This window comes from Monoraphidium neglectum, assembly GCF_000611645.1.
Source record: "Monoraphidium neglectum strain SAG 48.87 unplaced genomic scaffold scaffold00124, whole genome shotgun sequence".
Taxonomy (NCBI): domain Eukaryota; kingdom Viridiplantae; phylum Chlorophyta; class Chlorophyceae; order Sphaeropleales; family Selenastraceae; genus Monoraphidium; species Monoraphidium neglectum.
The window spans coordinates 9,579-21,811 of NW_014013504.1; the positions used below are offsets into that span (position 1 = coordinate 9,579).

Consider the following 12,233-nt stretch of genomic DNA (forward strand, 5'->3'; position numbering starts at 1 on the left):
GCTGTGTTGTGCAGGCTCGGCAGCAAAGGGCCCAACGCCCCTGGCAGCTGGGGCACCGCGCCACCGCCGCCGCCGCCGCTCCCGTCCGTCTCGCCGCCACCGTCCACCGCTGCGCGCGAGGAGGGCGGCCGCGGCGAGCTGTCTCAAAGCGTGCGGCTGCTCGCGCAGCGGCGGCAGCAGGCAGCCGCGGGCGCCCCTGCCGGCACGGCGCCCAGCGACGCCGCCGGGCGCGTGCGCGACAGCGACGAGTGGCGCTCTGCGCACTCGAGCCTGGCGCTCCTGCGGAGCGGCGGCGGCAGCTACACTAGCAGCCTCGCCGCATCCGCGGCCGGCAGCGGCGCGCTGCCGCCCGCACAGCCGCACGGCTTCGGCCCCGGCGAGCATGTGGACCTCGGAGGTGGTGGGGGCGGGCTGGTGCCTTACACCGAGGATGTGCTGGGCGCGCTGAGCCTGTCCCGGTACCACCGGGAGCGCTCCATGCTGCAGGAGGCGCGCGCCGCGCAGCACGCGCTCGCCGCGGCGCGGCACGAGGGGCGCGCGGCGCAGCTGCGGGACAGGCGGCTCGCGGGGCTGGCGACGAGTGGGGACGGGGGCGGGGGCGGGGGCGGCGCGGACTCGCGTGCGCTGCCGCCGCAGGGCCCCGCCCATTCGGGCGGCGCGGCGCCTGAGGCGGCGGCTGCAGCGGCGGCGTTCGGCGGCGGGCTGTGGGAGGCGGCGGAGGCAGGCGGCACGGCCGGCGGCGGCGGCGGCACTCTGCAGTTGCCTGGATCTGGGTCACTGCCTTGGTCGTCCCTTGGGGGCCATCACCGATATGGCGTTGACTGACTGTCCCAGGTGCACCCACCCAACCATCCACACCCCAACCCATCCAACCGCACGCACCCGTGCCCCCATTGCCGTTAGCATTTGCTCTGCGAGCCCCGCCGTGCCGCAGGGCCGCCGACGATTCCCGTTGAGTTGCAGTCGCCGCCCTGCGGCGAGGCCCCATTTTCCCCGCGTGTACAGCACCCTTTGTGCTCGCCGCTGCCGCCGCACGGCATGCCCATGACAATACCGTGGTTGCGCAGCCAGCGAGCACCAGCCACCCCAGTTGGAGCTTGGCCCGCAGCGCGCCTCGACCATGCATGTCCGCTCGACGTCGCAGCATCCACATGACTCTTACGCAAACAGGAGGGCTGGGGCAGCCCAAAACCGATGTGACCTGACAGGCTGGACGCATGAGCGTGAGCCTTTGACCCACTGTGCTTACCCACATTACAACGACCCAGCGTCAAGCCAGCATGAGCCCGCAGCTGTAATCAAGGAAGCACACGTGCTGCTTGTCACAACCGGGTGCTGATGGCGGCGGTGTGGTCGGGTGCCATGGCGGTGGGTCTTGTGCACGTGCAGGGTGCCCTGGGCAGCTTGGCGCCCGCCGCACGCGCTGACGAGGCGTGACTCCTGCCAGCCGGTTTGCCGCCCGCTCGCTCGTCTCCCTCACCTACGACCTGAGCTATTGACAACCTGCCGCCACCCTTCAGCACTAGGACTATGGCAGCAAGATTTCAAGTGTGCTGCAGGGCGCCGAGCAGTACTGCAGTCGATTTCATCCCTGCTGAGCCGCTTCTCAAGCTACCGTATCAAAGCATACATCTGTTTTGGCAGGTTCTTGCAGCAGATTAACTCTTGAGCAGGGCAAACGTGCAACAAGAGATGCGATCACCTTCTGCCAACAAGCTCACCCCCTCGTCAGTCAAAGGATTGTACAAACACACATACTGATTGCGCGTCAACGTGAATGGCGACTTCCAATCACGTAAACCAATATTGCAAGTCACCACAAATGGCGAGTGAGGTGACAATTACTAGTCACGAAACAGTCAGCTCTGTATCTTGCTGTGGCTGCCACCACCATGGTGGCGCAGCGCAGCGCGCGGCGCCAAGAAGTCGGTGCCCGCCCCTCCCCAGCTAGACCGCCGGTATAAGAGCCCCACTAGGGTGGGAGGGAAGCTGAACGGCAATACCGGCGGGGGCCTGTAGCAGAGGCCGCTGCGCGACCAGCTGGGGCGGTCGTCGCATCGGTAGCCCTTCAAGCCCCAGTAGTCTGCGGGGTGATGTCAGAAGCGGAGGCGAAGGCAGGGGTCTGGTCAAAAATTAGGGAACCATGTCACTGGTTGTGTTTTTAATGCAAGCACAAGCGATTCAAGAGTGTGCGTATCTCGACTTTCAGCAGCAGCACGAAATAAAGCATTGGCTGCCGGTCACGATGTCGGCCACAGCAGGCGGCGACAGCTTGTGATGTGGTGTGGGGAGTGCGCGTTGGAAGCGGCCACCCAGCACAAGCTGCCATCCAGGGCTGGCGTCAAAACTCACCAGTGCAGGTGGAGTGGTCCGCGCAGCTGCGGCACCGCGTGTCCCCCTGCGGCCGCAGCGCCGCGGCGCAGCGATCGCTGACGACGCACTCCGGCAGCCGCAGCGCCGCGGCCGCGTGGGGGCCGAGGCTCTCGCCCAGATGGCGCAGGAGGGCGTCAAACAGCAGCTGGGGGAAGTGGTGCGAGAAGGAGCTCCACTCCGCAAACTGCAGCGAGGGCGGTTGAGTCACGGAAGAAAGGATGGCAGAAGCTTCAGGGGTAAGCGGGCTGTGAGGAGCTGCGCATGCAGCTACGCTTGGGTTGCTGGCATGAGCAGCGGCGGGCGGCAAAGAACACGGTGTTCATACCAAGAGCAAAGCGCTAGCAACAGAGCTGGGGCCAGGCAGGACGATTGGGGGCTTTGCTGTGGCCGGATCCCCGGGGAAACAGACGTCGCGCTTGGGGCGGAGCTGCTGGGCTGGCCCCTGCCCACCGTTGACATAACAGGGTAGGGATACAAGGGGATGCGCCACCGCCGGTCCACGTCATCCTGCGGCGATGCAGTGAGGGCACTCAAAGGGGCGAATTCCCATGAACACACGAACACACACACACACGCACGCACACACGCACGCACGCACACACTATACACACTCACTCCAACACATCAACACTCACAGTCACATACAAACGTTCATGATACACATGCCACAGCCATATACCTGCACGTTGGTTTGCAGCACCTGGCCCCCTTTCAGCACGCACCGACGAATAAGTTGCCAACCCCATCGGCGATCGACCCATCCCCCCTTTCACCTCGGTCTCCATGTCTGTGCTCCTGGGGAATGGCGTGAGCCCCTTGCACACGTTCACGTGGTCCTCCCCCAGGGGCAGCGTCACGAGCTGCTCCAAAGGCCGCCCCTCGACTGGGCAAAGCCTGCGCACACAGCAATGTGCGCCGGTCAGCAGCAGGCGCCGCGGGGCGCGTCGGCTCACGGCGCGGCGCGGGTCCGGGCAGGCGGGCAAGTGCATCGGCGCGCGGCGGCCGGCGCGAGATGTGCACATGCAGCGCGCGGCCGCCAGGTGCGGTGCTGGTTTTGATTGGTGGCTGCCAGGCCGCGGGGCGCGTGCTGGCGTGCTTGAGGCCCCCTCCCGCAGCCCACCAGTAGGCGCGGCCCGGGAACCTGAGGCCCATCGCCATGTTGGACACAAGGTTGGCATTCTCTGCAAATACACAGGGCCCGGGGGAAAAGCAGGAGGCGCGTCCGTGCAAGCAGCCATGCGAGGAGGGCCGTCAAAGTCAAGGCAGGCCGAGCTTGATCCCGAGCCATCAATGTTCACCCCAGCGCACGTGGCGGCAGGCGCGCGGGGGAGCTGCGCCGGGCGCGGACGGGCGCGGCGCAGGCGCACCCAGGCCGTAGCCGAAGCGCGTGGTGACGGGTCCGAGGAGAGTGTCGTAGAATGCTGCAAACCCCGCGCTGCCGACGCGGTCAGAGTTGAACAACAGGACGCCGCCGACGCGGCCGGGGCCGGCCAGCAGCGCGAGCCGCAGAGCAAAGAGCTGCGAGAGTGCGCCGCCGGAGCTGTGGCCGGTGAGCCAGATGCGGTGGTTGGGGCGGTCTGCGGGGTCCATCTTGGGGGGTTGAGGGTTTTGGGGGTCAGAGCGGGGACAGTGTTGGCAGCTTACAGCCAGCAAGGGAGTTGTTGTTGATGCTTGCCACAAACACGTGAACATGTGCCCTGCAGGGGCTTGTACCTGATGCCGTGCGTGTGCGCTCATGCAGCGATGGGCGCACATGCCAAGCCTCTCTATTATCGACGGCCGAGCGACCGCCATGGTGGCGCGCGCGCCCCCACCTGCGCGACCAGCGCCGCCACCGCCCGAGTCAGAGCGTCCTCGAGCAGGAGCAACACGCTGTAGTCTGCGAGCGGCCAGGCACAGCGTGTGACGACGCACGCGGTCGGTTGCGACTAGGTTGGGCAGGGGGAAATGTGGGGTTGTTTACGGCCGCGGCCCTGGGCAGCATTTATTGGATTGCCTACATGTCAAGCCCTGGTGCTGGCTGCAGGTCGCGCGCTCCCATCTTATCTGAGTGGCTGTAGAGGCTTAATGAGCTGGCTTCATCGGAGTGGCGAGGCAACCATTTTGCCGCGGGACTGGGGCGGCATGAAGGTCGCAGGTCAGGCATGAACCCAGTAAGGGCAACCTGCAGATCGCCGCTGCTCTGCCTTATCATTCAGCTTTCAAAGCCCACCCCATCCCATGCCAAACAGCAGCAACAACTCATTGTGCAGCGCTTTGAACACATCCCAGAGGACACGATCTAACGAATCCACCCACCCCTCCGCAGGACCCAGAAGAGGTCAGAGTCTGCAAACGGCCGGCGCGTGCGGTACTCAGCCAGCCGCAGCTCAGGGGGCAGCGGCGCCCCCGGCGGTGGGGCGCCAAAGTAGTCGGCGGCGTACTCTGGCGCCACGTCAGCATAGTTTTGGAAGCTGCCCGCCCCGCTCATGCCCCTGCGCCCGGGGTGGGGGGGGGTGCTGTAGGGTGCAAGGGGAGATGCATAGTGCGACCGCGGCCGTGCAAGGAGAGGAGACAGGCGTGGTGCCGGAGGGAAATGCATGGCGACTGCGGAGGCGATCAAGCCACTGCATGAAGCAGCTGACTTATGGTGCGTGATGCCAGCGAGAGCGGCAGCCAGTCGGGCTGTCTCGCATGCCGTCCGGCACAATGTCAGCGGCTCATCATTATGCCGCGCTGCCGCATGGCACTCGCCGCAGAGGCGGCCTGCCCAGGCTGCCTCGTGCCGCCCAAGGCCCACCTGAACGCAACAATTACGTCCCGCCTCGTCCTGAACACGAGCGCGCGCCGCTCAGGGTCCCCGGGCGCCCATATCTCCGTCGGGGGCGCCGCCGCCCCCCACGCGGCCAGGCAGGGGCCCGGGTCGCGCCGCGGCGTGCCCGCGACGTGGTCTCGGGGGTATGCCATGTCTGACAGCGCCAGGAAGGCCGGGGCGTAGGGGCCGAGGTCGGCGGCGGCTGAAGCGGGCAGGTCGGCGAGAAGGGCGGCTGGGGGCGCCCCGCCGCCGCGGCAGCCAGAACAGCTGCTATTGCTGCTGCCACTGCCGCTGCCGCGGTCGTGGTCGCGTGAGGGGGGTGGCGGCGGCGGTCGCGGCAGCGGCGCGCGCATCGAGGCGCGCCAGGCCGGCGGCGCGGTTGGCATGGCGGCCGTGGGGCGGGGCCCGCCTGCAGGTTGGTGGCCAGGCAGGAGGGCGCAAGGACTGAGCTCCTTGCAGCTCGGATGATTGAGCCAAGGATGTTGAGTTGCGTAAACATATACATTCCGTAGGTTGCTTGCCTATCACAAGGCACCACGGCTTGCAGGAGCGCCCACCTGGCCATGGGACTGCCAGCAGAAGCAGCGCCAGCACAACCCGCACCGGCGCTGCGGCAACGGGGTTGTCACTGCGAGCCGTCAGCAGCGGCCTGCATGCCTCTGTCATCGAATGGATCTATAGTGACGTTATGCCTGCCACCACATGACCCGTGGGCAGCTTAGAGGTTAGTTTACACACTCGCTGCAAATGACTGCCAGCACGCACGACGTGACATATCGCCTTGAGCCAATGCGTTATGCTACTGCTGACTTTTGCACCATACACGATTTTGAATGAGCAGTGCTCACGGCAGGGCCGCAGCTTCCTAATTCAAACTTGGAGCTGGTGCTGGAGGACCCAGTGATGGCGCAGGTGAGCTCGAGAAGCTGGCGCAGCGAGTGTCATGAGAGAAAGCTCTGCAGCGATATGAACAGCCCCAGTAGGATGGCAGGCCTCAGTTTCAAGTCGTCATGGTCCCATCATCAGCTGGGGCTGCAAGCGGAGCTGGTGCCGCTGCCGGCGAGGAAGGCGTCCGGGCGCCACGTCAGAGAGGGAGAGAGAGAACCAGAAGAGAGGCGCGCGCCGAGCGCAGCCACCCCTGCAGGCAGCCAACAGTGCGCCACCGTCAAGCCAGGCCCCGGGCTGACACCTGGCCCGCACGGACGCCGCTCCTCCATCGCTGACAGCGCCGGGGGAGCAGGGCGCATCCGGATGCTCCAGCATGTTCAGACCTCATTGCAATTACCATTACCATTTGTGGGCGCCCGGGAAGTCCAGCTGTCAAGCATCTGGCGGTTGTACAGGCCACTGCCGCTCTGCCAGTCGTCATGAGGCCGCCTCATGCAGAGCACAGTGCCTGCAGACTCATTGACAGCTGTCCCGCATGGCCCACATGACAAGTTGAGGGGATCGGCGGCGGAGCGAGCAAGCTAGGCGGTCACGGGCCGGGCAGCTGACACACGGCCTGTGCGCCCTCTGTGGACAGGGGTGCCGTCTCGCATTACACGCGACGCGCAAGGTCTCGTTTCATACTGCGGCCGCAAAAACACAACGGTGCAGGAGGTAAAGCCGACACGACCGCCGAGAGCCCACTGCACGGCGGTGGGACGCGCGGCCACCGGCCGCCCAGGACGCTGCGCGCGCCGCCAGCTCGAGGCGCTGGGCGGCGCGGCGAGGCGGCGCCATGCGCCCGACGCGCACGCCGGCGGCGCGCGCGGCAGCAATGTGTATGTGCATCAGGGGTCATTCTGATGAGGCTGCGCCAAGGCGGGTATGGGGCCCCGCCAGCTACCGCACCACGGGCCCAACGTGGACACATGATCTGAAAGGCGCCGCCCGCGCTCCTAAAAAGCGGGGGCGCCGCGCTCAAAACCGACGGCGTCGCCGCCATGGGCAGGGGCAGCTACGGGGCGCCTAGGCGCGCGGCCAGGCCCGCACAATCCGCAGGCGCCCCGTTGGCGGGAGAAGCCCCGGACCCGCGGCGGGCGATCAACAAAAAGGCTGCCGCCTATGTGGGGCGGGCCCGGCCGCCGCGGCGCCGCGCGGCGCGCGTGGAAGGCGCGTGGCGCGGCTGCGGCGGCCGCCTGAACAACACGCGCGCGGGGGAGCGAGGCGCGGGGGCTGGCGCACGCGCAACCCGCCCGCGCGCGCACGCGCACGCACCCGCGCCACGTTCATCAACATGTAGGCGCCCTCGATCCCTCACGCGCATGGCCAGGCGCGATCGAGATCTTTGCACAGCTCAGGAGCCCGTATAGAAGGACACTCAAGGCTTCCAGAGCCAATTCCCCTTTGACAAGGCGTGCGCCGGCACACTTGCCCGTCCTGGGCAGCGCGGCACCGAAAGCGTAAAAGAGGGGTGCGGTTTCTGAACCAGGCCAAGCCTCACAGGGAAACCCGAGCCCATAGGTCCAAAACACGCTCCGCTCAAATGCGCCTGGCGCGCCGCCCGCCCGCCTGCCGCCGCCACTGCTACTGCTGCCACCGCCGCTGCTGCTGCTGCTGCCGCCGCTGCTGCCGCTGCGCCGCCCCCGCCCTCCCCCCGCAGCCCCTTGTGCGGGCCCGGGGCTCGGGAACGGCGGGCGCGCGCGGGCGCGGCATCCGGCGCGCTCACGGCTCGAAAGTGGCAACCTGCTCCTGCCCGCCCATCGGCGCGCTGTACACGCCCTCCGCCGGCGGCGGGTACGCGCCGCCGCCCGAGTAATCCCCCTCCAGCTGCGCGAGGCTGGCGTTGTCGGCCGCCGCGACGCGCTCCTTGAACATCTGCGCCATCCTGTCGGCGTTCTCAAACACCTTCTGGGGGTCGCGCAGCATGTCCCCGGGCTCGGGCTCGAGCTTCTTGGTGCTGAGGGTGACGCGGCCGCGGTCACTGTCCTGAGACAGGATCATAACCTTGAGCTTGTCGCCCTCGGCCAGGACCTGGGGGGCGGGGGAAGCGACAGCCGTGTGCATGTGTGTGAATGTTTGAGAGAGAGGGGGAGAGAGAGAGTGCGCACGCGCGCATCAGACTCGCAATGGGTAGTTGTGATGATGCAACGAGTCAGGGGGGGGGGGCCCAGCCACGGCGACAGCAGGACCCAAGCCCTGCCTGGGCCCTGGGGTGCGTTGCGTGCTACACTCGGGCACAAAGCGCGCCCGACCCCGTCGCAAGCGTCGGTGCGGCAGGCGCGCCACAGGATCCCCCACCTGGTCGACGGTGGTGAGCCGCTCGTGGGTGATCTGGCTGATGTGCAGCAGGCCAATCGCGCCGCCAATGTCCACAAACGCGCCGTAGGGCCGCACGCTCTGCACCACGCCAACCACCACGTCGCCAACCTGTTTGCAGGGCGTGGATACACGACCAACCAGACGCGGTTCAGAATCGATGCTACGCAAGCAAGCGGTGGCGCCTCTACGAAGCACAGCCACGCTCGAAGCGGATGCGCCGCGCCGCAACCGTGGCGGCTGCCCCCGACCACCCCCCACCCCGACCATCGCGCCGCGGCCCAAGCCCGGCCGCCGCACCTTGTACCCCTGCATGTCTGCGCTGCTGCTGGCGCGGCGGTGGCTGAACACCAGGCGCTCGCTCTCCTCGTCCACCTCCAGGAACTTGGCGGGGATGTCGTAGCCCACAAAGGTCTCCATGTTGTCGGCATTGATGTTCTAGGCGCGTAGATGACATGATGAGAGCGTGGGGTGGGGAGAGAGAGGGGTTTGTGGCGAGGGCACACAGGGTGTGTGCGGGTATGGAAGGGCATGCGCTAGTCGCCGATGGCAAGGCTCAAGTGGCGGACTGCCAAACGAGGCAGCGACAGTTTGGTCCTGTCGGGCGGCCATTGCCGCGTGGCGCGCCATCCTGGATTCAACTGCCGCTGATGTGTCTTGAGCGACGCGTTGCGAAGCTGCCATGCCAATGGGGCCAATGGGGGTCTGCTGTCCCTCTGAGTCGCCAACACCACAGGACCCAGCATGCGACGCCCGTCCAGAGGACAAAATGAGCGATGCACCGCGCACTGAGCCAAACGCTGCACAAGGCCATTTCCCAACACCTCAATCGCCGCCACGCCGTCGTCGGTCCGACCATGGTGCTAAGCTTCTCCCACACCCAGAACAGCCCGTGAAGCCTGCTGACAAGCTGCGTCCGCACTCCCACCATTGCCGCTGCAGCCCCTAGCCCGCCGTCCGCGCCTGCACGCCCCTGCACTACCCCCTTCCTCTATGACTGGAAAACGCACCTGTGCGAGGTGGCTGACGGGGATGAAGCCCTCCAGGTGGGCGTACTGCACCATAAGGCCACCGCGGTTGGCGCCCACCACGGTCACCAAGACGGGCACGTCCTCCTCCTGCAGCTGCCGGATGCGCTGCCAGAAGGTTTGCGCCTGCGTGGGCGGGCGCGCGTGCGTGGACGGGGCGGGATGGCGCGGCGCTTGGCATGCAAGGGGGGGGGGGTTTGGTCTGCAGGCCGGGCAGCCGCCGGGCGGCCCCGCTCAAACGACGGGCCGGCGCGAGGACTGGCGCACAAGGAGGCAAGCAATGGCGATTGCCGGTAGCATGCATGATGCGCAGAGCCAATGGGGCGCATTGCACGAATAGAGCGCGCTGCGACGGCGGCGCAGCGCAGACCACGCGCTCGCGACGCGCACGCAGTGAACCGGCCGCACCTCAATGGCCGCCAGCGACAGTATGATCTCCCCATATTCGTCCTCGTCCTCCGCCACCACGAACTCGCGCTTCATGCCCGGACGGAGCACCTCGAGAGGCTGCAGTGCAAAAGAGCGGGCCGTGAGGCGAGCCTAGGACCGAGGGCGGACTCGCAGCGGCCCCAGCGACCTTCAAAAGGCTCTCACCGTCTTAAGCTTGCCCAGGGAGCACTCGATGAGGGGCACAAAGCCGGCGGACTTGGCACCAATCTCCACATAGGCACCGTCGTCGTCCACCTCATAGACCGTGCCGTAGACCTTGTCCCCGACCTTAAAGCTGGCCTCGCTCTCCTCCAGCAGGGTCTCCACCTCGTCATACAGCTCGGCATACTCCTCGTCCCCCACCTCCTCAAGGTCCTCCATCTCATCGAGGTCCTTCTCCTGCTGGTCGCTATCAAGGAAAAGCATCCATTTGAGGAGGTCCTCCTGGGCGGCGTCGAGCTCGTGAACGGCCAGGGACTGCTCGAGCTCGGGGTCGGCCACGGACAGGGCCTCCGGCTGCTGCTCACTGGGCTGATAAGTGCTGGGCTGATCGATGGCTGCAACGCTGAGCCTGCGGGCGCCGCTGCTGCTACGCTGCTGCAGTGGGCGCACACACTGCCTTCGGGCCTGCTGGCCCACAGCGGGCAGAGCCCCAGTCCTGAGTGCGAAAGCCATGGTTTGAATGCTGCGGGGTAAAGGGCCACCGAATGGGCGACTGTCGGTCTTGAGGCGGCATAGCAAAACGCACTGCCCGCACAATGTCTGCTGGGCTTGGTGTGCCCCCACCTCATTCTGTTAGCTCGATGCAGCGTGCGAATGTTGATGAGACTTTAGTCACCCATATGACCCCGGAAAGTGACGCAGCCGCGGTCAATGACGCGTGTGACGGTGGCCAACGCACTTCGCGCCGAGCCTGGGGCCAAGGGGGCATTTTATCTGAGGTCTCAATTCGCGAGGGTTCGAGTTTTGTTTGCGCGCTCGAAACCATCCACAGTGCTCTCTGGGCAGGCACATGCGCGCTTCGTTACACATGAGCGCTTTGTCGCACGCCCCGCATGGGCTGCGGCACAGCTCACTGGACAGCGTGCCAGCATCCGGGCGCGGCGCTCTCAACGCTGCGTGTGGAAAATGTTGGGACGGGGCGAGGGGAAAGTACACCTACCTCTGGTCAGCCCTCACTGAATGAAGGTTGAGCCAACGCTGCTATTTACAGCACAACTGAGACCCTGCATGATGTAAGTCAGCCTGCGGTCCCTTTTGTGTGTGGGAACCTTGGCTTTGTGCGCGAATGTCCTAGCTTCACTGCTCCCCCAATCACCCAAACTCCTGCTCATGGTGAGAATGCCAGGCAGCTCCTGCAGACATAGAACATACCGCACGCAACCCTCCCCTGTGTGCGTGTGCATGCAATAGTCAATAGTCAACCCTGCAAGCAACTGTCCAGGAAGGTGCAAGGATACAAACTCAGGAAGCACTTTTGCTCTTCATGCTCGCACAGCAGCTGCGAGGCTGTGGCGCGTCTGCACCATCAGACCTGCAGGGCCATCATGTTGGGCTCCCCATCAAGCAACGAGCCCGTCACCAGCCGAACGCGCACGCCGTCCGCCACGCGCAGCAGCGCCACCGCGCCGGGCCCGCCCCGCTTCCCTGCGTGCAGGCTGACCGCGAGCAGAGCCCCCTCCCCTTTCGTGCCCTCGGCCCCGCCGCCGCCGCGCGCTGGGATGCAGCAGACGTCCCAGGGCTTTGCGGCAGGGCAGGCCGCGTGCAGCGAGCTGGTGGCGAAACGGCGCAGCTCTGCGCCGGGCGCCACGCGGCGCGGGCCCGCCACCTGCACCACGGCGCCGCCGTCGCCAATGCACGTGACCCAGAGGTCCCCTGACGCGTCAAAGCAGACGCCGCTGGGGCGCGGGAGCTTGACCGTCGGCGGCGTGAAGCGGCGCCAGCACGAGACGGCGCCGTCGGCGGCGAGCTCCGCCGCCATGATGCGGCCTGTGAAAAGAGAGTATCATGCGCGGGCAGCAACGACAGGTTGGGCCCAAGTGGCGAGGCAGCCAGAGGTGCGGATGCAGGTGATGACAGGCAACGCGCTCGAATGATGGCACTGCGGTTGGGCCAGGAACAACATGTGGGCTTGATAGACAACCGCCACACCCAGCAAAGCGCGCCATGCGGTCGTCAGCCGCGCGGATGGTCGTCTTGCCAGGGCGCGCGCACGACACCCTCGCAGGCGCACAGCCATCCTGCATTTGTCAAAACACGCACCGTCGGTAGCGCCGGCGGGCGGCGGGTCGGTGTACTCTCGGGAGTCATAGTCTAGCTCAGCCGCAATGAACAGCTGCCGCGCACAAGACCCGGACGCCGCCGCG

At 66.5% G+C, this 12,233-nt stretch overlaps 4 protein-coding genes across 4 annotated transcripts in view; 1 reads left to right on the forward strand and 3 right to left on the reverse strand.

The window, feature by feature from the left end:
• The window catches only part of MNEG_1271 (hypothetical protein), a gene marked incomplete at both ends in the record, with an annotated part of 5,569 nt that extends 4,744 nt beyond the window's left edge, over window positions 1–825 (forward strand). The window contains one exon of the mRNA XM_014050240.1: window positions 15–825. Coding sequence (XP_013905694.1) covers window positions 15–825 — 811 coding nt within the window. The remainder of the gene's footprint in view (window positions 1–14) is intronic.
• Window positions 826–2,341: 1,516 nt separating this feature from the next.
• On the reverse strand, window positions 2,342–5,833 carry MNEG_1272 (hypothetical protein; the record flags this gene model as incomplete). The annotated part of the gene is made up of 9 exons (XM_014050241.1): window positions 2,342–2,557; window positions 2,824–2,880; window positions 3,147–3,267; window positions 3,494–3,554; window positions 3,741–3,963; window positions 4,188–4,252; window positions 4,672–4,847; window positions 5,153–5,576; window positions 5,725–5,833. 9 exons carry the CDS (start codon window positions 5,831–5,833, stop codon window positions 2,342–2,344), a joined length of 1,452 nt encoding a protein of 483 aa, XP_013905695.1.
• Window positions 5,834–7,816: 1,983 nt separating this feature from the next.
• On the reverse strand, window positions 7,817–10,542 carry MNEG_1273 (30S ribosomal protein S1; the record flags this gene model as incomplete). Its single annotated transcript, XM_014050242.1, has 6 exons — window positions 7,817–8,125; window positions 8,393–8,521; window positions 8,711–8,848; window positions 9,421–9,564; window positions 9,847–9,945; window positions 10,033–10,542. 6 exons carry the CDS (start codon window positions 10,540–10,542, stop codon window positions 7,817–7,819), a joined length of 1,329 nt encoding a protein of 442 aa, XP_013905696.1.
• An 853-nt stretch (window positions 10,543–11,395) lies between these two features.
• On the reverse strand, window positions 11,396–11,848 carry MNEG_1274 (hypothetical protein; the record flags this gene model as incomplete). Its single annotated transcript, XM_014050243.1, has 1 exon — window positions 11,396–11,848. The coding sequence occupies one exon, from the start codon at window positions 11,846–11,848 to the stop codon at window positions 11,396–11,398; it is 453 nt and encodes a 150-aa protein (XP_013905697.1).
• Between the last annotated feature and the right edge of the window lie 385 nt (window positions 11,849–12,233).